The sequence below is a fragment of the Lissotriton vulgaris genome, chromosome 2_1 (assembly GCF_964263255.1).
Source record: "Lissotriton vulgaris chromosome 2_1, aLisVul1.2, whole genome shotgun sequence".
In the NCBI taxonomy this organism is placed as follows: Eukaryota; Metazoa; Chordata; class Amphibia; order Caudata; family Salamandridae; genus Lissotriton; species Lissotriton vulgaris.
The window spans coordinates 832,296,250-832,323,206 of record NC_141687.1 but is presented as its reverse complement, the minus strand read 5'-3'; the positions used below and the strand labels follow the sequence as shown (position 1 = coordinate 832,323,206).

Sequence of the window (26,957 nt, the reverse complement as noted above, 5' to 3'; positions counted from 1 at the left end):
GACCCACTCGCTTCCTGTGTTGACAGTGGGTGCATATGAATCTTTAGTACTACACGCAACAAACAGATGCTTACAGGGTAAGAATAATTTTCAGTTCATACATGTGATGTTGTCGTTACACATGCTCTGCATAGACTGCAAAGCTGTACTCCTCTACAGTTGGTGGCTAGTGTGTGGACAATGCAGCTGTCTGAAATAAGGTCCTTAAGACAATCTGGCCAACAATTAAATTACTAGGATATCAACACAAGAATGCTTTATGAAGGTGTGTGGTGTTGACCAAGTGGCATCTTTATGTATGTCAGCTAGGTAAATATTTCCTAACGCCATGGTTGCAGCTTTCTTCTGTGCAGGGTGTGCCCTACGTGTAACAGGGAGGGCTCTTTTTTTGCTTAGTGGGTGCAGGTCTGGATGCATAGAACTATCCATTTGACAATGTCTGCCATGGGTATAGGGTGGCCCTTAGGAGCTCTAGCAAAAAATTATAAACCATGGTTCGCTTTCTGAAAGGGCTTGATCTTATCAATGTAGCTCTTGAGTGTTCGTTTGACATCTAAGGTGTGTAGAGTACGCTCTACTACGAAGTCTGGTTGGGGGGAAATAATTTGGAGCTCTTTGGTTTGGAGATGGAAAGGGAAAACCAACTTCGGGTTAGTTATGAGTGCCACCCTATCATTATGACCCTAAATGCAGGGTTCTTGGAGCATGAGGGCCTGTAACTCACTAATAAGCCTAAGAGAGGTTATGGTGACTAAAAAGGCTGCTTTCCAGGAAAGCGCAAGAGTGCAAGGGCTCCTGGTGGGGTGGGGCGGGGCAGAAGTCCCAGAAGTCTGGGAGGGATGACTTTCTTTTTAGTCCTTCCATGAATGCTCTGACAGGTATGCAGAAAAGGAAAGCTAGTTCCCTGTTTTGCATGTAGGTAGCTATAGCTGCTAAATGTAGCCATATTGTACTGTAGGCTAGGCCTGACTTCTGTAGATGAAGCAAATAAGATGTTGTATCCTGGACTGCTGCTTTAAGGGGGTCCAGATGTTAGGAGATGCATTAATGGACAAATCTCTTTAATTTTGTTACGTAGCAGGGCATGTGGTAGGCTTTCGAGATTTCCATAAGATGTGCATGTGTTCCTTTGGGAGATGCACGTAGCCAGACTCTAGAGACCTTAGGTACCAATTGACTAGCTTCAGGGCCAGATGCTTGATCTGATCTTGGCAAGAAGGTCTGACCTGTTGGGGAGCTTCTCGTGGGGAACTGATTGACATCTTGAGTGTTGAGTACATGGGCTATCTGACCCAGATATGGGCTACATGGATGAGAGTCTGAGAGGTGTACTGCATCTTCTGTATCTTTAATGGAAGGAGTGGAAGGCAGAAAAGTGTAAGCAAATATCCCTGACTAGTTCATCCATAGTGCATGCCCATGGACAGTGAGCGTGGGAACCTTGAGGAGAAGTTTGGGCATACTTCATTTTTGGAGATTGGAAATAGGTTCATCTGTTGGGAGCCCCAGCACCGAAAGTACTGGAGCAGACTTGCAGATGGAGTTGCCACTTCTGGACTTGTTGGTGTGTCTTGCTGAGAAGTTCCTCAGTATCATTGTCCACCCCAGACGTACTCTGCCATTAAGTGGATGTGGTGACTGAGGGCCCAATACCAAATGTTCTGTGCCAGCACAGACAGATGCAGAACGTGATCTCCACCTTGTTTCTGTAGGTAATATATAGCAGTCATGTTATTCCTGACGAGGACTGCAATAGATAAAACAAATTATCATTGTTCCACCACTACAGGGGCAACGTGTGCATGCCTTTACCAACACTAGATCCTACATCAGACCCCACACCTTGATTGTGACCATTGGGCTGAAAGGCACTGTTGTAGTGGGTGAATCTGGGCCTGGGGTTCTATGGCAACACACAAGGCTATCATGCCTATTAGGTGCATAAAGGTTCGGACTGTGAGGTGCCTATTAGATTTGACAGAAAAACGGGAGTGTTAGCTGCTTGGAAGACTCTGAGGGCTGGGGTAGGCTTTGTTTGTGACTAAGTTCAGTATTGCCCGGAGGAAGGGCTGAATCTGTGGGGTTGTAGGTGAGACTTGGTGGCGTTTATGGTCAACCAGAGACTGGAAATGAGGGAGATGGTAGCCTAGGTGTGTGCGAGGCACTGGAGCTAGCCTGTGCTCTTGATTATCAAATGGTCTAGGTAGGAGAAGACGTGGATACCCTCCCTGCTCAAGTGTGCGGTGACTACTTCAAGGTACGTGGTGAAGACTCATAGAGCAATAGTGATGCCAAATGCAAGTACTTTGAACTGACAATTACAGCCACTTACCTCAAACTGCAGGTAGCACCGGTAGTGGGATGAATGGGGATATGAAAGTAGGAATTCTTGAGATCTACCCCACCATGTAGTTGACATGTTGAAGCAGAAGGATGACATTCTACAGCATTACCATATGTAAGGGCCTGAGGTCCAGGATGCGACCGAGAGCCGTCCTTCTTAGCAATGACGAAGTAGAGGGGGCAAACTCATTTGCCCCACTGATTGGTGGTGGGCACTGGTTGTATGGCCCCTTTTTAGAGGCGTGCTTGGCCCTCTTCCTCCAGAAGGTAAAATGTTCTCTGGTGAGGGTAGGGTGGGATATTGGGAGGGTTGGGAGAAGTGCTGGCAGAACCAACGCTAAGACCCACTTGTCTGGTGTGATTTTCTGCCAACGATAAATTAAATCTTGCAGTCTACCAGACAGGTGTTTTATGATCGGGCACGGGGGAGTCCATACTTAGAGGTGGAAGTCCACTTGCTGGAACCTCCCTTACCGCTATAGGCACCCTATCTCAGTGCTTGTTGATGGTAGACATACTGTTGCCTCTGATAGGAAGGAGTAGGGTCTTGGGAGGTGGCCTGGAGTCAGCGCACCACTGGTATCGCAGAAAGAAGCCTTTGGGGATGAGGTCTGAAGGACACCAAGTGCTTCGGTGTCAGTGTCCACCTTCATTTTTTTTTAAATTTGTTTATTGAAAATTCTGAGAGAATATATAGTATAAACGCATTTCAATAGTACAATGCAATGACGCTCCTCCGTGTGATAAACCAAACCATACCAAATAACATTACACCTTCATCTTTCTTACATCTGGTCAACCTGCAGACTGAAAAGATGTTCACCATTGAAACATAGGTTCAGTGAAAATTTTTGGACTTTGGGTTTAATGCCCGAGATGCAGAACCACACATGATGCCTGATGAGTATGCTGATGTTGACCGCTTGAGAAGCAGTGTCGCTAGTATCTAGCGAACAGCAGATAGTGGCATTAGAGATCATCTTTCCCTCTGCTATTTACTCCTCCCCCCTCTTCCTGAACTCTTCAGTAGTTGCTTCACAAATTCCTGCATCTCGTTCCATTGTGCCCCATCATATAGGGAGAGGAGGTAGACTGTTAGCTATTCTCCAATGGGGGGGGGGGGGGCTCCCACTACCCAACAATTTTCTGTCTTAATTGGGCAGGGGATCACCACCTATGGCCTGAGCATAAGCATGCTATGCGCAGTAAGTACCACAAGGTAATCGGGGAGAAGGACATGACCCCAAATGTAAGGTGGGTCGTTTGATGGTGTTTATATTTTTTCGAAACTCACTCTTGCCATGAGAGGTTCTTTAATGGGGTCTGTGACTGACTTCAACATACCCTATAGCATAAGTAAAAGTCATCTTCCTCATAGAGGACATGCATATTCACCTTTCATTGGATAGATATCCAGGTCAGGATTTTCTAGGGTACTGACATCATATTGGTCCTACGGGTCGCCAGTGGGCGCTGGATTGAATGGTGCATTATAGGGGTAAATGGGGGTTGAAGGGGCTGCTTTCCCTGTGGGAAGAAGGTAGTGGTAGAGAAGGCAGAAGGAGGAAGTACATGTGAGAGGGGTCTGGTGCCTAACTGTCTCTTTTAGGCTTGGAAGCTGTGGAGGCTTCAAATCAAGCTCTTCTCAAAGATCAGTTTCCTTTTGGGAGGCGGTTTCATGGAGATCTTCCCCATCTGGGGGTGGTGAACAGTCATTTCTGCCTCGCAGATAACTCCTGCAGGATGAGTTGCTCAGAGTCGTCAGAGTTCACCGTTGAAGGGGGCTTCCACACCGATGTGGTCCTCGACTCCGCTGGAGCCTTCAGACCTGAAGCGGTTTTCAACACTGATGGCAGCTTTGGACCCATGTCTGGTTTTAGTGCCAGCATTTAAAGGGTTTTTACCTAGAAGTCCTTTGTAGTATTTTGAGACTCAACAGCTGTGAGGGATCAGTGCCTGCGGGAGGGAGCATTACAGGCTCCGAGGCCTTCGGCCGCTGCCACCCAGAGCCTGATGGCAGTGGAGGTTCGAAAGGCTCCGTTTTAGATGGTGGACTTTATGCCAGACCACCTTGGCGCAGTGCAATACCGCAATTTGAGACCTTTTCAGAGGCCTGGTGAGTGCTTCATTGCCTATCGTACTCATGGTCCTTGATGAGGGATTTGCCTAGGGACTGGGTGGGAGGTAGAGAGAAGCCGCTTGGTCTTCCGCTGGGTCAGAGTCAAAAGAGAAAGTAATCTTTGGTCTAGGCAACGGATGATGTGCAGGACGCCCAAAGGACCAACATATTCACCCTCCTGTGTCAGGCGAGAGATGTTCCCTGAAGGTGTGGCGAGCATCGTTGGAGGCTTGTTGCTGCCTTCTCTGATGTGGCCACCTTCCCAACTAGATGGCAGGTGTATGTAGAGCAAGTGCATCTACTCCAACACATGCTTAGAACATTCTTCTTACCCGAGCATGGTGACTTGAAAGTTTACTGGAACACATAATAAAATCAGCTTTTCTGTTTGGAGCACAAGCCACACATTGTATTAATAGATGTACAGTTTCGCCTCCCGCTCCCTGATGGCTTTCTGATGCATCAGGGAGTATTTGTAACAGGACTTCAATTTGGGCGTAGACAGCACAGGCAGATGTTTTGTGGATCTCTGACTGACATCTGCTTCCAGCAGTTGCTGCATAATTTGAAGTCTGTGATGTCTGGGAGTGAACATTTTTCCCTAGCACACTGTCCGTAGAAAAACAATGTTGGACCAAGTTAAACACCAACAAACTAATAGCGGAGCTCTGGATCCATATCGAAGGGCACAGAAAGAAAAGAACTGGGGTGGTGCCTAAATATTGTTCAGTGTCATAAAACTGGGCAAGCAAGAATTACTGGGCCTCCGTTATGGGGCTGGAGTCATTTGCCTCAGATGTCATGGGTATGTCTACTCCATAGCCATCTATGGAAATTGGGCCAAATGAAACCCCTTAAGCACTTGACTCTCAGTGGTAAGAATGGAGGCAGTCATAGGCTTCTCAAGGACGTAGTGTGGGGGCATAATCTCAGAACTAAATATTCAGCCAGTACTGCAATCAACTTTTTAGGTCGAGCCTGTAGCAGCGCGCATGCGCTGCTCTGGTGAGACTTCTTGTAAGGGGCTTTGAAAAGCTCACCACACGTGTGTGCGTGTGGTTTTGTTTTCGTCACGGGCTATTGGCTTTTTTAGGTCGAGGCTGTAGCAGCGCACATGCGCTACTCTGGCGAGACTTCTTGTAAGGGGCTTTGAAAAGCTGACCGCATGCTCATGCGTGTGGTTTTGTTTTCGTCACCGGCTATTGGCTTTTGCGTGCATCTTTCTAAGAAACACAGCACGCAATTGGGCAAAGGCAGGCGCATGCCCTGCCTTTGCTCCACCTATTGCTTGCAGTTACCCGCACAGGCACCTTCTGGTTTGAATTATCATGCCCAGACGAGTGTGCGATAATTCAAACCAGATGTCTCGATGTGGCATGCGCACGTGCTTGTTTGACGTTCTTATTTCATAGGCTCCCATTATTTTATCTCAATTCACTCGCTTCTACCTTTCGTTTTATTCCCTCTGCCCCCGCTTGCCTTCTTTCATCTTTTTTCACCCATAGTTTCCTTCCTCTCGTTGTTCGCCTTTCCCAGACTCTCTCCTTTACTTCCTTTTCGCTTCTCTTCACTTTTTGGCTCAACACCCTTTCTGCCTTCCCTCCCTTCTCCTCGCTAGCCCCGCCTTCACATCCAGGACGCATCGCCCTGGTAACAGAATGCGGCCCGGCGGCTCCACGGTGAATAAAGCAGAGCACGATTCTGCCTTGTACAGCTCGGATCCCACGCTTGGCCCTTCTGTACCCTTGGCCTGACCCTCAACCAGCACCATGGCACGTCTTAACATGGAAGAGTACTTTGCACCGCCCTGGAGGACAAGCTGCTAGTGTAAAAGGAAAGAGTGGGGTGTTCTGCGGGGAGGAGGGAGCGTCGTGTGAGGACATGTCTACTAGATTAGTTCTTTTGCAGGACGTGCTTGCTTGCTGCGCGGAGGAAAGTGGTCCCTTCTGCTGCTTTTTGTCAGGGTTCTATGGATCCCTCAGGGAACTGGGTTCTGGTGCTACTACCCCTGGGGCACCAGTGGTAGTACGCCCCTGTAAGAGGATGGGCATTTTGATAGGGGGCGCACTCTCTGTGTTACCCTCTTCGGTCCTCGCTCTGGTCTCCTCTCACTCCATGGGAGCGTGCAGTCTTTTGTGGTCCTGGAGCTGCCTGAATCACATGCTGTACGCTCAGTGGAAGGTACTTTAGAAGTGACATCATTGTGGTTCACTATATAAGCTGTTTCTTCCAGTCGTGAGCAAAGTGTGGAAGGTGAATATTATTGACTAGTCGAACATGAGTAAGACCCACAAGACATGATGGTGTGACAGTTTTCAGAGTCACGGTTTTAAAATTATGGAAGAAAATCACAAAATGGGGTTATTGACAGTCCTTGACTTCTAAGGTGCTGCAGTGCCGTAGCACCCCTCGTGGAAGATGTTGTGCTTTTATGTTAGTGTGGAGTCGAGAAGCACTACAACCAAGTGAAAACAACTGATAGGTTTATATGTATCTCTAGGATCACGTGCTGGTGCCAGTACAGTCACCTCTGTGCATGCGGATAATCGCACCCCCTCCGCCCTCACTTTCTTAAGTACCCCCTCAGGAATTCCAACTCTAGAACAGAACATACACACACATCAGCATGGACAGAGGGTAAAAGCACCATAAATACAAAATGGCAAACGATAGATAAGAGAATTAAAAGTAAACATAAATCCCAGCACAGGACATCATTCCCCTCATATTACAAGCATTGGCATAGCCAATAGGTCTTGCCTTTGGGACCTGCTGCATAACTAAATACTTATAAGGTCCCAAGGGAGAGACCTATTGGCTATGCCAATGCTTGTTTTCAAACCAGTGTTTAATTTGATAAAGAAATGTACTTTAATGCACATGTAAAACATAATACTTCATAGAACAGGCTACAGGTACAGTTACCTTACTGGTGCTTGGGCTACGATCCATGGGTCCTGGTCGCCCTCTCGGGTGACCCTCTTTAGACTAATTAGGAAGCCCCCCACCACTTAAGGGTTTCAGCAATCAAGGAAAAGTATCAAAGGTTCCGTCACAAATATTACCCCTTTGAATAGTTTTTATGCTGAGTTATCTCACCAAAATGGGGTTGTTTCAGTCTTCCTCGGGCAGTCAGTGTGGACCCACAGCACAGATCCTTCTTGCTTGTTCTTCCAGGCGGAGACGTGTAAACTGGAGGTTCGCCCCATATTTTGGCACAGGCTGTAGAAAATAGTAGTGGCGGCAACAGCTTGGAATCCTTGCAGGTGTGCAGGGCTCCAGTGAAGATGCAGTCCTATCTGCCAAAGAATGTGCTTCTGGGTAGGTGAGATTGAGCAGCAGGGGTCAGAGGTCACAGCAGCACAGTCCAACTTGGAGGCAGACTCTGATGTGGCACATCTGCCTTGAGCTTTTTTTGGTGCAGTAGTAGTCAGCTCAGGCTCAGTTCATCAAGGACAGTGCACTGAGACACAGCTCTTCGATGCAGCAGCACAGTTCAATCAGGCAGTTCTTTGATGAAGTGGCATATTCTACTACGGCAACATTCTTCAATGCAGAAGCTCAGTAACAGATTCTTCAGTGTGGTTCCTACCTGGTGTCATTCATACAGAAAGACTGCGCCCAAACTTTTTACGGCACACAGATCGCTCTCCTCATTCTTCATATTCTGGTAGACCCACACTCCATCAGGCCTGCTTCTGCTTGTCCCTAGACAGCCCCACCTTGTACAGGGTTGATAAGGTCCTTCTCCTTGTTAGCATTCAGGTTGGCTTCTAGGTGCTTTAGGTCAGAGAAACAGCTCCTTTCTTCCAGGCAAGACTTCAGGTGTTGTCCCTCCACCTCTGGGAATAGCACTGCCAGGCAGACACCAGTTCTGTTTACAGAGCATTCATATCAGTACTCTGCAGCGCACTCCCTTCCTTGGTCAAAGAGAACCTTGAACTAGTGGGTCAGCAGCGCCCCATTTTGTACAGCATACCCAGAAAGGAAACGTTGATCAATTGCCTGCACTTTCAGAACTGTTTATGGAGGTTCTCCTTTCAAGTGTCCTATACAGGTTCCTTTCCAGAAAGCCTTTATGTATAGTGATACTCCTCACAACATCGTAGCTTCCAACCTGGAGCACTCAATCAAGAGGCACAAAGAGGCATGGGTTTTCTGCAGCTGACTATCAATAAGACACACTGAGCACTGGTTAATGGAGAGACAAAAGGCTGACTTCCCGTAAGCTGGGGTCACTTTCTCCTTAACAACAGATTAGTCTAACTTCACTCAACCACTTACCATTGCTACAAGAAGACTCATCAGCAGCTCTTCTCGGCGAAAAGCCTAACTGAATTTCCAAAGGAGCCTTGTCTCATCTGTTCACACTTCAGTAGCTAGATTCTCTCTCTAGTATCAGTGATGTCAGCAGTATACTTCCACTGTCTGAGAAAACAACCACAACTCTATCTTGTGCACAGAAAGGCCAGGGGCTTCCAAAATGGAACCCACAGGCCTCCATTGTTCTAGCTTACTCACACACAGTGCATTTAGCACACAGGCCACATACACGGACAATATACACTTGGGATTGTAACAACATATAAGTGGAACTTTACATGAGAGGGGCAGTAGGCCTCCACTCCAGTAACAAAGATGAAAAGGTCTGGTCACAACTATCGATTCACTTACTTTTTGGATCCGCATCTGATCAAAAAACTCACAATTACCCATTAAAGAATCACTCTTAGACGTATTATCATTGAATACCAGAGGGTGAGTCCAGTGGGTCAACTACATCAAGGGTTGGTTGGTCAAACTGGGCATGAGCGATCTTTGACTGCATTCAAAAAATGTCCTTAAACCTTCTCAAAAGGAGATACTGGAGTTATGTGAATGACATTTGGTTAAGTGAGCAAACTGCAGGGAAGTTGACAAGTAGATTCCTGAGTTTTAAAGACAAAATGTACCAGGAAGAATTTTTGAATCGTATTGAACCACCGCTTGCGAAATCCCTATACCTAAAATTTAATTATAGTATCCTTCCAGTCAACAGTTTTTGCAGTAACTGGAATGATGCTAACATCTCGTCTAGCAGTCGGCCAAGCAAGGCCGTACCCTGAAACGGAAGTACACTTTCTATTCCTCTGCCCTAGGAACAAACAGATCAGAAGAACCTGGTTAATTACGATTTGTCAGATTTGACTGCTAATCGACTAACTGAGATCATTAGAATTTTAAAAAGTGATTGTACAGAATACATAATTTTCGGACTTACTAGATACTTGTTGCAAGCATGGAGATTAAGAAACAGGACACTGAAATCCTTGAATACTAAATGATCCAATTATGAAGTACTGCATATGGCTGCTATGTTTACATAGTTTAAAAAAACATGAATACATTTGTAAGCATGGGGATTCCCATGAAATTTCAACCAATAATCATAATGTACTAACTTACCCAGGGAAATCTTTGTAGGAAACTGATGGTGAATTCATGTGAACTACACCTCATTAGTATCCACTTTATCTTTTGAGGTTTGAATATACAAGTATTATCTGGATTATCCCTGCTACCGCCTTTATTGTGTACATACACATATACTGCACCTGCCATTTTGTCTTGTGTTTCATTGTGTATTTCAGCTTGAAGTGAAATTGATGTAGAATGTATGCATTCTTAGATGCTGAAATCGTGTTCAGAATCAGAATCGTGTTATTCTTTGAATTTGTTCAGTACAAATGATTTTTTTCACAGCTGACGTCTAGATTGCTTTCATTGGTAAGTGGAGCCAATTACTCTATTCTGATATGTCATAGTTAATTTGAGGCTCCCTCAAAAATCAACTACAAACTGAAGTCCAGATTTACGAAAGGCTTGTGACTGCATTGCTCAAGGTCACACATGGTGATGCAAGCCCAGAAGTGATATTTACTGTGCCACAAAGAATCGCCTTGCGTGGCATAGAAAATATGGAGTAAGGCAGGGCAAGTTACTGCCTTGCATTACTCTGTCCTGGAAAGGTAAGTCATGGGTGAAGCATGGGTTTTCTACGCATCCACCAATGGTTTTTGATTCATTCCTAGATTGACTTATACAAGTAAAACTGGGAATACATCGAACTTCTACGCCTTCCCAGGTAAGGCGTAATGAAGAGAGAAATGTTTATTTCTCCTCTTTTTTTCCGACTTTCTACTTGTGTGCTGCATTCTGAAGCACACATGGAAAGAGGGAAAAGGCTCAAAACATTGTTTTTATGCAGGAAACTCTTCCTTCTTGCACAAAAACAATCATGTCTGTAACACTGGCACCCTTGGTTCTAGCCTGCACTCAATGCGCCCGCAGGGAGAGGGCAGGAATGTGCCATATCTTCGTAAATGTGGCAAATTCCTGCCTTCTCTGTCACTTAACTCAGCAAGGTGACTTGCTGCGTTGGGTTGTGTGACCCGTTTGTATATCTGGACCTTAATATGTGGCAATTTCACACAATGCATGATGTGGAGGGACACTTAGGAGGTCATCACTTGAAACCCTGAGAGTTATGGATTTCAGAGTGTGCTTGCAACTGAGTTTTACTACAAAGCATGTGTTTTGTTTAAATATGAGACCACCACAACTCGAGGACAACTGGTGGTAAGAACATCACATTACTGGATTAACAACATTGCTACTCATTTCGTTTTAAAATATTTAATGTGCTTTTTTCATTTTCTTACTTTACAAGGCAACTTGTCCAACTGTCACCGATCTCAATACAAAAATCATACAATACTCTCTGTCCTTCTTTTGCTATAAAACTAAAAGTTTAAAACAGATGGAAATAGTTTGCTTGTGCCAACTATCCGAAGAGAAGGAATGCCGTTAGTCCACCAAGGAGATCCTTATGTGTCAGTCCAACAATAAGTTACATAAAATCTGTACATAATTACAACAAGGTCATTACATAGCTAAAAGTCTCACTTTCTAAAGCAATGCTGGAACTAGACTACTGAGCTGCTGACCTGGGCAGCTCGGCAAAGTATTTCCATTGCTTAAGACGGGGAATCAAGTTCAGTATTGCTGAGGGCCCCAAGGGGCCTGTTAACTGTCGTTTCAATCCCTAGATTTCTCTGGCACCATCTTAGTGGATCCATCTAGAAGAATCCCTGATTTTCTTCTTGCACATACATGCAGTGATAAATGAGGTAAAAACAAATTTTCTTTTCCTTAACTTTATAAAAATAGTCTATTTCCTACACTCGTGCTTTATTATCATTTGGGAGTGGTTTCACACTGTTTTCAGATCATTACAACATTCAACTGAGTCAGAACTTCTGCTTTGGAGGAGCGGAATGAGTTTGGAATTTCAATAAGTCGATCAGTTTTCCAACTGATAATGAAATATTGAAAGCTACATATAGGGACTATTCAACCTTTGCCCAAACAGTGTGATAACTTGCAGTGTACGTTTTCACAGAGGACAAGGTTTCAGCCCAAATTACTGTCACAGTAAACATCATAACTGTTCGACATCTTATGATGTATCTAGACACTCTGTTGGTAACATCTCACTGTACATTTCCTGAATGCAAAATGTCAGAGCGTTGTACATACTGTGCAACACACTGACAAGATGAGTTTAAAAGTGTATGTTCCAAACATTAACTAAGTATGCACAGACTGTGCATCATCTCATAGAGCACACATCACACTGTAAAGTTACACAATACCTGCTTGCATGACATCGAACAGTGGATGTCCCCACTATGAGCCAGCTCACTGTGCATATCCCAATAGAATGGCATCTTGCTCTGCATTCTGCACCTGTGAGGCATCCCAGGGTGCATGTAGACCTGTACAACATGTCACTGTGCAAGCTGTAAAAGTGAGATAGTGGGCCGTGCATGTCGTAACTGTGTGACAGCTAATGGTGCATTCCCGTTCAGTGCCGCAGCACCTAGTGTAGCTCCCAAATATGTAACAGCTGACACCACACATCCACAAAACTGGACTGTGTGCAATCTTGTGCTGCGTGTCTAGGAGTTATCACATGTTGACAAATGAAGAGACATGGAAATCTCACACAATCAACTTATTTCCTCACAACAGGGCAGTGCGTGCACTAAGAGAATTGGGTAGGGGTTGGATTTGTGCATAGAAATTGAAAACCAGGACCATAACTTGCATACAATGAGCGTCGACATGGTTATTGTTCAGGGACTGGTTAGGGATGCAGTATCTCCCTAAAGATGCAATACATGTCAGAGGAGCAGTTTTGTGGGGGTCGGACTGGCACATTGTTTTCCTACCAGTTCCCATTGGAAGGGATACCATGCACATCTAGGCGCTTCCATTGATAACACTGTTCAGTGCAGTGGTCAGGATGTGGTAAAGTCTGAACCTAATTCTTGTTAATTCTACTGATAAATGTCTTCAAACGATAGCTGACTGGAAGACAGCACTGCATGTAAAGAATATAATTGGTACAACAAAGGAGTACACGATTATTTCCACATTTGCAACTAGTGTAAAAGGCTGCTTCTTCTAAACACTTCTAAATAAAATAAAGAAGCAGATCCTCTGTTAACTTTTGATAGCAAGCTACAGGCAAGAAGGGGGAAAATACAGATTTTTGTGAACAGGTACACCACTATGGAGCACTAATCCACACATGGCCTCTACAGACAGTGTTGTTTTGCAGGCCTATATTACAGCTCATTTCTTAATTTCACAAGGCCTTTTGATGGAAAGGGTATGATGATGACCAATTCTCTGTGCCATAATTCCTAGAACACATTGAGCAAAGGAACGTCACATTGGACATTAGGAGAAGTTGACTAGTAAGAGGTAGAATATGAAATGAATCTTTTCAAAACACCGAGAAAGAACCAACCGTGGATCTGAACCATCCCCGCATGTGTAATTTTCAGAAATCCAGTCTACGCCTCAAACTATTCTGGTAATATCCTTACTCGGTATTCCCCTTTCTGCTTAAAAGTGGGATTTTTGGGACTTCTCAGTAGAGCAGAAGCCGACACGTGGTCTAACACATTTAAGTGAGAATGAAACTGCCCCAGACTCACAAAGGGAGTCAGTTGTGAATCTTGGACCCCTCTATAAATGCTACTACAGGATCAATCACCACCAGACATGATCAGGTCAATATCGGCAAATATCTAGGAACACTCAATAGGGAAATCTTTTTTTATCAGAAAGGGAAATGCTGGAAATAGTAAAATGTCAAATGAAATAGCAACTCTCACATCCCCAGTTCTTTCCATGACAGTAAGAAATAGGATTCTCAAATTCTCTCATACTTTTTTGGGGGTTTGAGTTTCATATAAACTTATGTCTTAACTAACAGAACATCAAGTTGTTTATGTGGTTATAAACCATATTCCTAGTAGAGGTCATTACGACCATGGAAAATGAGAAGTCTCAATGGTCATTTAAAGGTGGAGACCTCAAAGCAATGTATCCTATCAGAAAGACTCACAATGAGAATTTCCATTACAATTCACAACCCTGCTAAGACTTGATGGAACGTAGGCGTGGGGACCACAATTGGAGGCCAGTGTGAAAAGATCTGACATTAGGCTATCCTTTAGAAATACACAGTGCTCATAACTCAGATTGGTAGACCGTTAGGCGAGCAATGATGTACAATTCTGAATATCAACTTTTTCAAACTAAATGGCCCAAGGCAAAATGAACCAATGGCATGACTTTGCCGTAAATGGGGGGTCTGTATAGGAACAGGGGATCTTCATAGAGGTAAATAATGAGGTATATGAAGGTGATCAAGGAAAACTAATGAGCAACCCCCAAGACAGAGGCAACTTTTTCTTCTTTAGAACTAGATGTCCGGGGATTTCATTACTATTGAAGCAGTAACTATGCATTCAGAGACTGAAGGTGAGAGACAACTACATCCAGAATCAAATTAAACGGTAAGGCTGCTAATGAACAATTAAACCACCTAGGCTCAGATTCCTTCAGGACAATGAACACCTAGGAGATAGGTCATAATTACTATTTAAAATGCAAGGACAAAGGAGACATGTTACATTCAAGAAGAAACATTGGGGTGAGCTGTCTGGATGGACAGTTGCAAATGAACCCCTTAGTCGGAAACAGCCTCAGATTTAATATAAGAGTACTATGCAGAATTTTTGCTCAAAATAAATTTAAGTAGGAAGCTGATTGGGACTCGGTCATATCTTTCCTTTCAAGACAGCGGATGCCCAAACAGTTTAACTAACAGGAACTAGTTCTTTCTGCAGATTCTGATGCCTTCAACACGAGAGGCATTACATGCACAAACAATACTTTTTGTGAGTGCCCCCCATGACAGAGCCACTAAGTCAAAATCTCAGAGGGGGGTGGGGTCTTGAAGAGATTCATTGACAACTTCTACTTACAAAGATCTAGCAACCGGAATTTGGCAAGTGTCAGTTTCTTAGGTTGCAAGAACTTAAAGGGCTACTGGCCACACTCCATCCCAAACATGACCAGTCTAGCAGAACTGGGTGTTCACAGAGTAATTAGCAGAACCTGATTTGGCTAGTGGGGTCCAAAAGCCCTCCAGGGTGAGGGTGACTATGAGAATATTACCCTACCGTCATGTATGTGGGGGCTGGCACTGGAGGGACTTGCAGAGCCCAAACCGACTCCTAAACGGGCTGGAGGAAACATGCAATTTGAAGTTGCACAGTTGAAAGGGGATTCCTCTGCATTAAAGACTACAAATATAATATGGGAAGGGGGGAGCAAAGCCTCGGGGAACAGTAAAAAGGAACACATGGTCATGCAGCGTTTATAAGCTGCTCTAGGTGCAAGCCTCCAACTCCTTGCTAAAGGGAGCAAGGGGAAAAAAAGAGGTAGTCTGTATTAGGTATTCTGCATCTTACACTGGTCAGCACAGCAATAAGAGACCACAATGAGGCAATATGAATAAAGCAGTTCTCTGGGCATGGCTCAATGACAAAGCAGTAGACATTTTACCATAACAGCGCTCAGCTGTTAAGACTGCAGTCTGCGGGAGTGTACAATGATGACTGTTTCAGATGTCTCCTTAAAATGACACTTCACACATACAATGCCATATTTTGGAACACACACGTTTTTTTTCAGGTTTTTTTTGTAAACTGGAGAGTGACCTATTTACCCGCCAACTTACAATGTACTTACTGATATTTTGTAAGTAGAAAATAGTCCACACAGAACATTTTTTGGTTAGAAACAAAATAAGATAGCTAACTTCAGAATAGGAGTTTGTATACATTTTGAGACACTCTCAGCAGCTGTTTCAAATTATTAAGAAAATAAAGCACCATGGCATCTACGGAGTGTAACAGTCTCTTCGCCATTTCCCTTTGTGTAGGATTTGGCTCAGTGCTTGATCCTTAAAGACAAAAGCTTGATAATTGAATTACATTACAGATGCCAGTGTTTCGGGTGCCTTTGCAGAGAACATCACGTAGGATGACAATGTAGAATATTGGTTGAGGGTATGAGTTGATGGTGGGGAAGGTGTTGTGGAGGTGGAGCAGCTAGAGGGGGACTTGCATTAAATGCTCACTTTTCATAAACACACACAGCACCTTTAACCTCGTGCCCCATACAGAGTGCAGCTTCGAAAGAGGACAATGAACATATGTGAAAAGCAGCAATAGCTGAGAGCGAGGAAGTTGTGAACAAGGAGAAGCAAACGAAGACTTGCTAGAGGTGTGAGAAACAGCTTTAGTGAGGAACCCATTCAGTGAGAGCTGGGATTAAATGGCTTGTGTGAGGCTTGGCCTGATGATCACCTGTGAGTAATGCGCAACAGTGTGGAAAAACCTAGGTGGATACAAAAAAGCAGGAAGGTGTGGCAGAGCAGGTTGCAGAGAGCAGCTGGATGTTGCATCCTGACAAAAGTAGAGGGCAGCTGTTTAAGTGCAGCACGGAACAGTCGAGTTCTTGGAGTAAAAACTAGTTGCAACAGGGTGCTATTAAGGATGAGGTGTTTCTGCAACCATGCTACAGTGGCAGTTGGTTGTGGAGTAAGCTATGTACAGGAAACAGCGGGATACAGTGAACAAGTAGATTATATGGAACAGTTGGGCGCAACAGGTTGTGGAGAGCAACTCCGAGTCACAGGCACCTGTGTTGTTCTAGCCATCTCCTCAAATTTTCTGTATCTTGTGGATCTGCTTTTGTGTTTCCTTTCAGTTCATTAAAATACCAACATTCATTAAAAAAAATTGTTTCTGCAGAGTATCGCTGGGAACGTTTGAAACAAGGTCTCCGCACTTGAACATAGAGCTCAGAGATTCCATCACATTGAACTGGATTTCGTTATTTGCTAGTGGTTGTGACCGCGGCAAAACTGGATTTGACGCTATTTGCAATTTCCTTATTTTAGTTTGTTTTGGTCTTGGCCATTTATATATATATCGGCTTTCAGCTTCACATGTTGTAAGCAACATAAATAGGATCAAGCTGGTCCGCTAGGAATCCGTCCCGTAAGTGCATGCGCTGCTTCTCGCCTCGGGAGTTGATGGGGATGACACCAGGATCCACGATTACCACAACGCCAACAATCAAGTAATGTTCTTCTAAAACTACATTCGTCACGAGTGGAACCAAGTCTAAAGCTTCCTGTTCTGACCCATCCAGCTCCACCACGACCACAAGGAGATTGGTCCAGGTAAACACAGCACTGTGTGGAGAAAGCAGAAGTAGTGAGGCAATGCGCTACGAAAATAAGAGAAGCATATCAAAGAGAGCCATGAGAAAGCTAGTATAAAAGGGTGAGAGAATGAAATGCAGGGTAATAGGTGAGGACAAGAAGGAGCAAGAAAGGGGAATTCTCAGTATACAAGAGAGGACACTGAATGATAATAAAATGCAGCAGAAGACAATGAAAAATAGCAGCATAATTGAGGCAAGAGGTGAAAAAGTGGCTAACAGGGTACAAGAGGGTGAAGATCAAGTTCTCATACAACAAATAGTAAAAATACAGTATAATGTTGGAGAGATGGAGAAAATGCAGGATCAGAGTTGGAAGAAGGGAACGCTAAAAATAAGCAGGGTATTCGTAAATAGGAGGAGAAAAATCAGTTTAACAGTGGATAGGATAAGAAATGTCTGGATAACAACCAACAGGAGACGAAAGATGGAGAAGAGCTCTAGACAAAAAACAGTATAACAAAATGCAAGATCATAGTGGTGAAAATAACTTTGTATCGCATGAGTAACGCAGATTAGCAAAGAACAAGGAAAAAAGCAGACTAACAGTGGAGAAGAGCAGAAATGGCAGAATAACAGGACAGTGTGAGGAGAAAGAGCAAGACAACAGAGAACCAAATGCTAAATAACAAGTTACCTAAACACAGGAGTGAAAGGGTATGATAACAGGGGGACAGTGAACAAACTGCATTAAATATGGGAAAATAATGACAAAACTAAGGCTAGAGAAATGTCAGGACAACTATGGACACATAACGTAGCAATAGCGCATAAGGAATACAAAATTCCTTACTTACCGGTAACAGTTTGCAGCCTGTAGTGCTGTAGATTAACATGCTTTGCACACTCTGCAATCTATTGTTGGGTTTGAAACTTAACACTATGTTCTCATTTGCTGAAGAAGTTTTAGTTTAGAGGCGACTAGTGCTACCTCTGCCTGAAACTCAAAATGCACCAGGACAGAAACTTAATCTCACATAATGTTTTCTCATAAGGGAAAGTGTAAAAGTGTGGCAGTGCAAAGAAGTAAGATTTTCATGACCTGGAAGTATTTGTAGGTATGGACAATATGTTGTCATTCAAATGTTTTATGGAAGCTTGCATATGGGGTGTTTCGGGAAGGGTGCAGGCTAATCTACAGCATGAGAGGCTATGAAGCACAAGTTACTTACCTTCAGTAACGATATATCTGTAAGAAACAGTAGTTAGTGTTAGATTCCTTGCCTTAGAATATCCCCAGGCGTCAGACTGGATCCGGAAAGTTTTGCGTAGCAGTAACCCTGGGCGTCGGTAGGCGTCATCTGCCGCTCCGGGTCAGTCGTCGGCGTCGTGATCGCCGGGATGACTTAGTCGAAGTACTTAGACGCCGCCCTCGCACGCGGACGTCGGTTCTTGTACAGAAACGCAGAGCCATGCCAGAGACCGACACCAGTGCCATGAAACTAGGGCCCTCAAAGGGAGATACCTTAACCATAGATATCGGTTCGCAGAACGGGGAGGATGGGTGGGGCAGTAAGGAGTCTAACACTAACTACTGTTTCTTACAGATATCTCGTTACCGAAGGTAAGTAACTTGTGCATCTGAAAGAAACAGGTTAATGTTAGATTCCTTACCTTAGAATAGATACCCCAGCAATACCAACCCCGGTGGTAGGTTTGCGAACCAAGATCACACCAGAAAGTCCTGGAGAACGGAACGGCTGAGAAAGACATCTCTCCGGACTTGGTTGTCCAGGCAGTAGTGTGCAGCGAAGCCCACTTAGCTGCCTGACAGATATCCTGCAAGCGGACTCCCCGATACAGGGCAGTAGTAGCCGCCGTGGCCAGAGTGGAATTGGCCCGAGTGAATTGGGCCCTCAGCCCAAGGAGGCTCCTTTTTCGCCAAGGAGTAACAGACCTTGGTGCACAACACGACCCACCGAGAGATGGTCCGCTTGTGCACCGCCCGTCCCTTCTTCGCGCCACGTAACCAACAAAGAGCTGGTCTTCCACCCGGAACTGTCGTGTGGGGTCTAGATAAAAGGAAAGAGTACGTTTTGAGTCCAGGCGGTGGAGACTCTCTTCCTCTTTCAAGGGATGCAGAGGCGAAAAGAAGGTGGACAAGGTGATGGACTGCCCGAGATGAAAGGCTGTAACCACCTTGGGCAGGAAAGAAGGACCAGTTTTCAAGACAACTATGTCCGAATGGACAGAAAGGAGGTTTAGAAGATAGAGCCTGGAGCTCACTCACTCTCCTGGCAGAGGTGATGCAACCAGGAATGCAGTCTTAAGAGTCAGAAGACGAAGAGAGCAATTGTGAAGTGGCTCGAAAGGAGCGCACATCAAACAGGTTAGAACAAGGTTCAAGTCCCACTGAGGCATCACGAAAGGAACAGGAGGAAACATGTGCGTGATGCCTTTCAAGAATCAATTTACAACAGGGGACTTGAAAAGAGAAGGCTAATCAGGAAGCCTCAAGAAGGCTGAAATGACAGAGAGGTAGTCCTTTATAGTGCTCAGAGCAGAGCTCTGCTTGGCAAGAGAAAGAAGAAAGACAACCTCTGAAAAGGGGTGCAGAAAGCGGATCCACAGCCTTTGCTGTGCACCATGCCACACATTTGTTCCACCTGCAGGCGTATACCGATTTTGTGGAGGGACGCCTGGCTGCCAGAATCCCTTTACAGACTTCAGGAGGCAAGTCAAATGGCCTCAACTGCCGTCGCTCAATCTCCACGCATGGAGGTGGAGGCTGGACAGGTTTGGGTGGAGGACCGTCCCCTGCTGCTGCGACAGAAGGTCCTCCTGAAGAGGCAGATGAATCGGGTGATCGACTGACATGCTAAGTAGCTCGGGATACCAGTATCTTCGAGCCCAGTCGGGAACCGCAAGGATGACTTGGGCCCGGTCGCACCTGATCTTCTTCAGCACTCTGGGCAGAAGTGGTATAGGCGGAAAGGCGGACAACAGACCACAGCTCCACTCGCAACGAAAAGCATCTCTGAGAGAGTGCCGCCTTGGAAATTCCAACGCGCAGAACTGATGACATGGCACGTTCTCTTCGGAGGCTCTCCCCACTTCTGAAAGAGGCTTCGCGCCACGTCAGAGTTCAGACGCCATTAATGATCCTGGCGTTCAGGGAACCTGCCAGGTGTTGAACCACCAGGGTGACGCCCTGGTGTTCCAGCCATTACCAGAGGCGCAGAGTCACCTGAAAAAGGGCCCATGACCCCACCCCGCCCTGTTTGTTGCAGTACCACATGGTGGTGGTGTTGTCCGTGAACACCTGCACTACACTTCCCCAGACAGAGGGAAGAAATGCTTTCAGTGCAAGCCGGATCGACCGTAGCTCCAGAAGGTTGATGTGGAGCCCGGACTCCGCCGGAGACCAGAGGCCTCTGATCTCCCTCTCCCCCATGTGGCCTCCCCATCCAGGAGGGACGCATCTGTCACTACTACGTGCTCCGGCTGGGGAAGGGAGAGAGATCTGCCGCTGACCCAATCGCGGTCCGTGAGCCACCACTGCAACTGTCTCGCAGTGCCCTACGAGATCAGGACGTGGTCGGACAGGTTGCCCTGATGCTGTGCCCACTGAAACTTCAGGTCCCACTGCAGAGCCCGCATCCGCCACCTGGCGTGATGCACCAGAAGGATGCAGGAGGCCATCAGCCCCAGGAGCCGCAGCATCAACCTAACCGAGACCCGGGATAAAGGCTGAAAGATCGGAATCAAAGCCTGAATATCCCGAACCCGCTGTTCGGGTGGATAAACCCGAAACTGCGCAGAGTCCAGAACCGCTTCGATGAAAAGGAGCTTCTGAGAGGGGCACAGGTGTGACTTCGGCACGTTTATGGAGAACCCCAGCGAATGCAGGAGGTCGGCCGTAGTTTGGAGGTGGGAGACTACTATCTGGGGCGAGCCCGCCTTCAACAACCAATCGTCGAGATAGGGGAAGACTGAAACCCCTAACCTGCGCAGATGAGCTGCAACCACCGCCATCACTTTTGTGAACACCGTGGGGCGATGGTAAGGCCGAAGGGGAGCACGGTAAACTGAAAGTGCTCGTGGCCTACCATGAACCGTAGGTAACGCAGGTGGGCCGGCAGGACGGGGATGTGGAAATACGCGTCCTGCAAATCCAAGGCTACCATCCAGTCTTCTGGGTCCAGGGCAGCTAGGACCTGAGCCAAAGTCAGCATCTTGAACTTTTCCTTCCGGAGGAAGCCGTTGACACTCCGTAGGTCCAAGATAGGGCGTTGGCCTCCTTTGCCCTTCTTGAGTACCAGAAAGTAGTGGGAATAACAACCACGTCCTACTTCTGGCCCCGGATCGCGCTCGATGGCCCCCTTGGCGAAGAGGGCCGTAACTTCCTCCTGCAGAAGTTGCAAGTGATCCCCCGATAAACGGTGGTACTGCGGTGGCATTGCTGGAGGGGTCAGGCCAAGAACAAACCTCTCCTAGGTAACACAATAATATATAGGTAGTATATCCTTCATTAAATATACATCAACACTGTCCCACAACACAAAGTTATTTGAAAAATATTATGCTTTTTTATTTATTTTTAAACATAAAAAATGTAATCATAACAAAATAGCGTCATCCAAATATACATTTAATATATACAATTTCTTAATTTACATATTTTTACAAAGTCCCCCAAGAACAAACTATCATAAATTCAATCATCTAATAACACCACACATCCTCACATTCATCAATCATACCAAACCTCACTAAACCACAGTGCAACAAATTAGACAGAACATCACAGTGATAATATTACAAAAAATATATATATATACACACACAACATTACAACAAAAAGAGGCGCCGACTCGCGTTTCGGAATAGGATCCGTGTCCACAGTTCCTTCGTCAGGGCGCAGAAAACTATAATTTCTTGTTGGCAAAACTTTCCTTGATATTTGGAAATCAATCAACCAAGTAAAATGACACAAGGGGGGCTCAGTCTTCGTTTTTATTAGGCATGATTATATCTTCGCATACTTAGCTAACTGTCAAAGATGCACGGTTCGTTAGGTAGCACAATGCTGGTAAATTTTGCTCGGCACAGGAATCTTAGGATTCAAAAGGTGACCTGATCCTTGAAATCAATAAAGCAGTAACACATAACTGGGATGGATTCCTGAATATGGAGGAGGAGCGCCAATACTCCAGTCAGTTCCTAACGTGGCCGAAGTCCTCGTGCACTACTGCGCAAGAACCGATAATGTTGCAGAATGGCTACATCAAAAACCCTCGTGGAGGCCAGCGAAATAGGGCTCCATAACTTCAACAGGCTGGATAAATGAAGCGAATCCTCCACTTGCAGTGCGTCTGTAAGTAAGATTAATTACTGGCTGGAGGTCGCCTCGAAAGGGAGGGAGTTGCCCCTTCGGATGATTTGCAGCACCCACCTGTCCGATGTGATGGTACGCCAGTGGAGGAGGTGATGGCGAACCCTGCCCCCCACTGGCGTCGAATGGGCCTGAAAGCTCTGACTAGGAGGACTTTGAGGCAGATGTTGTGGGCGGATTGGACTGACCTTGCCGTTGTCCCCTGGCACCGCCACAGCAGTTACCACGTCTGCGACCGCACTGAGGTAGGTTCTGTGGCCTGTGGCTAGCTGGACATGTGGGGGCGCCCCTTTCTTGGCCACGAAAGGGGTCAAAGGCAGAAGTTTGCAGGCGTTGGCCGAGGTCCAAGGACTTGGCCGCAGCCCGTAGGCCATCCAAGGGCATGTCCAGAAGGGTGGCTTGGACATCCCCCGAAAAGTTTGCGGACCTCAGCCAGGCGTGGCGGCGAACCGCCACGGTCGCCGCAATCGCCCTACCCAAAGATTCCGTGGTATCAAGTCCACATCGTATTGAATAGCGTGCTGCATCCCGTCCCTCTACTAGGGCTTGGGTAAGCTGTGCCTGGACCTCCACCGGGCACTACGGCAACACTTCCGCAACTGTATCCCACAGAGAGTGGGTGTAACGGCCCAAAAGGCAGGCAGTGTTGACAGACCGCAACCCCAAACTTAGGGAGGGGAACAGTTTCTTCTCAAACTGATCGTACCTTTTGGATTACCGATCCTGGAATGCGGTCTGGGAGGTAGAGGCCTGGATCACCAGGCTCTCAGGGGTGGGGTGAACGGACAGGCAGCTGGGGTCGCCCGGAACCAGGTGGTGGCATCGGCCACGTTCCGATCTACGGGAAGGCCCGTAGAGGGCTTGGACCAGATGCCCACCAGAACGTCAGTGAGGGCTTTGTTAAACGGCAGGAGAGGCTCCAAGGAGCTTGCATGCGGTTTGAGCACCTCAGTGAGGAGGTTAGTCCTCACAGCCGCGACAGGGAGCTCAAGAGCCAAGGTCTTGGCTGCCCTAGTCAACACCATGCTGTAAGCAGCCCCCTCCTCCGTAGCCACGGTAGGAGGGGAGACAAATCCAGGGTCGGCGAAGTGTCCAGACCACTGCCCTCTCCCAGCTCGTCTGCCCAGTCCTGGCTGAACTGGCACTACAGTGCCAGAGGGTCCTCAGACCCCTCCCAGTTCTCCTCGTCATCCATCTCCTGATAGTCAGGAAAAAATTATGGAGCCGGGTCAGACGCCGGATCTGGACTGGGGGTGGAACCCGGAATGACGTCGTCCAGGGACGGCGTCGCGGGAGACACCCTAGGTGACTGTGCCAGCGGAGGGGTCGTAAGGTCGATCAGCGTCGTCGCGGACCCAGGCCTGGATCCTGAGGAGCCCTGCGGCGTCGGGACTGGAGTCGTCAACTGCGCCGGGGCCGAAGCACCCGAAGGGGCCGGAGCCGCCGGCCCGCTAGGGCTCACAGATGGACCCGCGGGGCTGAAGGCGTCTCGGCGGGTTCAGACGGAGGGACCTGCGACCTCATGGCCGTGAGGAAGGCACTAATCTCCTCCGGAGTCGCGTGCAACCCAGGGACCGGCGGGTATGGAGCTGGACGCGGCGCCTCTGGTGGAGCCGTGTGGGCGGTGTCGCCCAAACCCCCGGCTGTGTCGAGCGAGCGTCGGGGGGGGGGGGGGGGGGGTCAGTCGGAAGAGCGATATCACTTCTTCGACTTCTTTTTGGAGTGCCTTGACTTACCTGAGGACTTGGGAGCCCGACCAGTGGTGTTGACTCATCAAGCGGTGATGACTGCGGCCCCGCGACTGGTCCCTCGACCTCCTGGACAAGGACCTCGAGCGGCGCGGGCCGACTGCCGGAGCTCAAGACGCTTACGGGACCGCTCCCGCCTAGCCTTTGAGGTCAAGGCCCGGCAGTCGGGACACGACTTGTCATTGTGGACGGCCCCGAGACAGTAACGGCACAGACAGTGGGGGTCGGTCACCGACATCAATCGGTGACAATTGTCGCAGGGTTTGAACCCGGGCATCCCTACTAGCACCGCGAGTCGAGGAACGACTCGAAAAGTGATCCAAAATAGATCAAGAAGTTAGTCAAAAAAATGACTAAGAGTACTGCTCTTCCCGGATCTGCGCTTGCTGGCGGGGAAAAAAGAAGAACTGACGTCAGCGCATGAGGGCGGTGTCTAAGTGCTCCGACGACATCATCCCGGCGATCACGACGACGGACGCAGAGCCGCAGACGACGCCTACTGATGTGCAGGGGTACTGCTAAGCAAAACTTTCCGGATCCAGTCTGCCGCCTGGGGATATTCTAAGGTAAGGAACCTAACACTAACCTGTTTCTTTCAGATGCAAATGTTTACAGGTAGGTAATGTTTTCCATTTGCAGCATGTGCAGCTGGAGATCATATGCTGTGTATATGCTAAAATGCAGTACCCAAACCCCTAAAATGATGTCTTGCGAGCAGCGGTGGTAGACGTGAAACAATGTTTTAAGCACTATTCTGTTGACTGGTGCTTCAGAACGGTATGAATGTCCACACAGTAGTGTTTAGTAATTATTTAGATGGAACTCCATGCAGCAGTCTTACAAATATTTGTTAGAGGTACATTACCTAAAAGCGCCATTGCAGTGCCTTTTTTTAATGAATGGGATGCGCGCAGGGTATGATCTTTAGTGTCCGTTTTCCTTCTGGATAGTAAAGCTGAAAGCATTTAGGGCCAGATGTAGGTAGGCTTTTACCGGGTGGTAACGGCCGAATTCGGCCGTTACCACCCGGTAAAAGCAATTTGACATGTAGGTCCCTGTAATTTACAGACTCGGTAAATTTACCGATAGGTAAATTTACCGAGTATGTAAAATACCGAGTCGGTAACATTATGGATACCGGTAAATTGGTATGTAGGTGGGACTCTTCTGAGTCCCACAAGCAGTACAAAATCGGTATTTTACCATCAAATAATACTTGATGGTAAAATACCGTTTCAGGTGTGCATGCACATGTGTGCATGCACACCTATGCCATATGACAGGCAGACCTGCCCTTAGGGCAGGTATGCCTGCCACATGGCACCCGAGCCTCTTTTGGGGGTGCCAGAGGGTGTCAAAGTGACACCCCCTGCTCCCTTGTGGCTATCGGTATTTACCGATGTGGTAAATACCGACCGGTAAATGCCCGTTCATTCCTATGGGCTTCAAAGCCCATAGGAATGCATGGGCATCAACTGGTCGGTATTTACCGCATCGGAAATTACCGACTGTTTCCGATTCGGTAATTGCACATCTGCAATTACCTACATCTCGGTATTTTTATTTTCCGACCTCTGAAATACCGAGTCGGTATGACTCGGTATTTAAGAGGTCGGAAAATAAAAATTACCTACATCTGGCCCCATATAACTAACCCTGCACTTGAGATTGAGTTGCCAAGGTGTGTCTGTGCAAAAGCTACCAACTCTTTTGGTTTTTCTAATGGACAAAGTATGGTTCTAATAGTGCAAGATTGCCTTCCGCATATTTAATTTGTGCAAAGTTTTTCCACTATTGATTGTGGCTCTTGGAAAAAAGGAAGGCAAAACAATGGACTGGTTCAAGCGAAATGGCAACACAACCTTTGGTATAAAATGAGGGTGAATGAACAGCACTACCCTGTACTTGTGTATCTGTATGAAAGGTTTGTCAGCTGATAATGCCTTGGAATGAGGTACAAGCCATAGGAATATGCTACCTTTAAATACAGAAACTGTAATGAAGAGGAATGTAGTGGCTCAAAGATTTCACCCTTGAGTCTAGTGTTGACAATATGTAGCTCCCTATAAAGAATGTACAAGTCTAGGAGGAAGGACACTTAAGGCATTGCATGGTATGAAGACTAGAATAAAAAATAAAAAAAGATTTTCAAGATCTGGGGCAACTACCGATAAGGGAGCCTGTACTGATCTGTAGGCTAAGCCTACTTTTTGCAAGTGCGACAGTGTGCTATAGTGTTGCAGTCAATGGATCAATATGAAAGTAAATGACAGAGAGTTTCTATTTTGCAGCATTGAATATAGGTTTCTGGTAGATTTCCTGGTCTCCGTTACAATATTCATACACTACTCAAAGAGACAAAGGTCAAAATTCTAAGACCCCAGGTGCCAGACTACATGGTTCAGAGCCTTGAGATGTAATGTAATAGCTTCCCTTCATGTTGATCAAATGCGGAGGAAGGGGTGGCTTTTTCTGTGCATGAATGGTCATCTAAAACTGTAAAAAGGTTGATGTGGCACGTAGTAAAAATGGATATTTGCAGTATTACGGTGTCTCATTTTCCATACTACATAAGCAATCCATGGTAGTGGGGAAATAGCATAAGCAAATATCCAAGACCAACTTAGCCAGCAGGCACAGAGATGGGAGGGGAAGTTTTGAATTTTTGTGGGATGCGGACAAGCACTCTGCTGGGGTTCTCCACTGCTGAGCGTAT

The 26,957-nt window shown here is 46.5% G+C and overlaps 1 protein-coding gene across 4 annotated transcripts in view; it reads right to left on the bottom strand.

Moving 5' to 3' along the window:
* Positions 1 to 11,121: 11,121 nt before the first annotated feature.
* The window catches only part of DIP2A (DIP2 acetate--CoA ligase A), a 964,533-nt gene continuing 948,697 nt past the window's right edge, over positions 11,122 to 26,957 (bottom strand). For all 4 annotated transcript variants that reach the window (XM_086956246.1, XM_086956248.1, XM_086956245.1 and 1 more), the window contains one exon: positions 11,122 to 17,129. In XM_086956246.1, the coding sequence (XP_086812372.1) occupies positions 16,877 to 17,129 (253 nt within the window). In that variant the 3' untranslated portion in view covers positions 11,122 to 16,876. The remainder of the gene's footprint in view (positions 17,130 to 26,957) is intronic.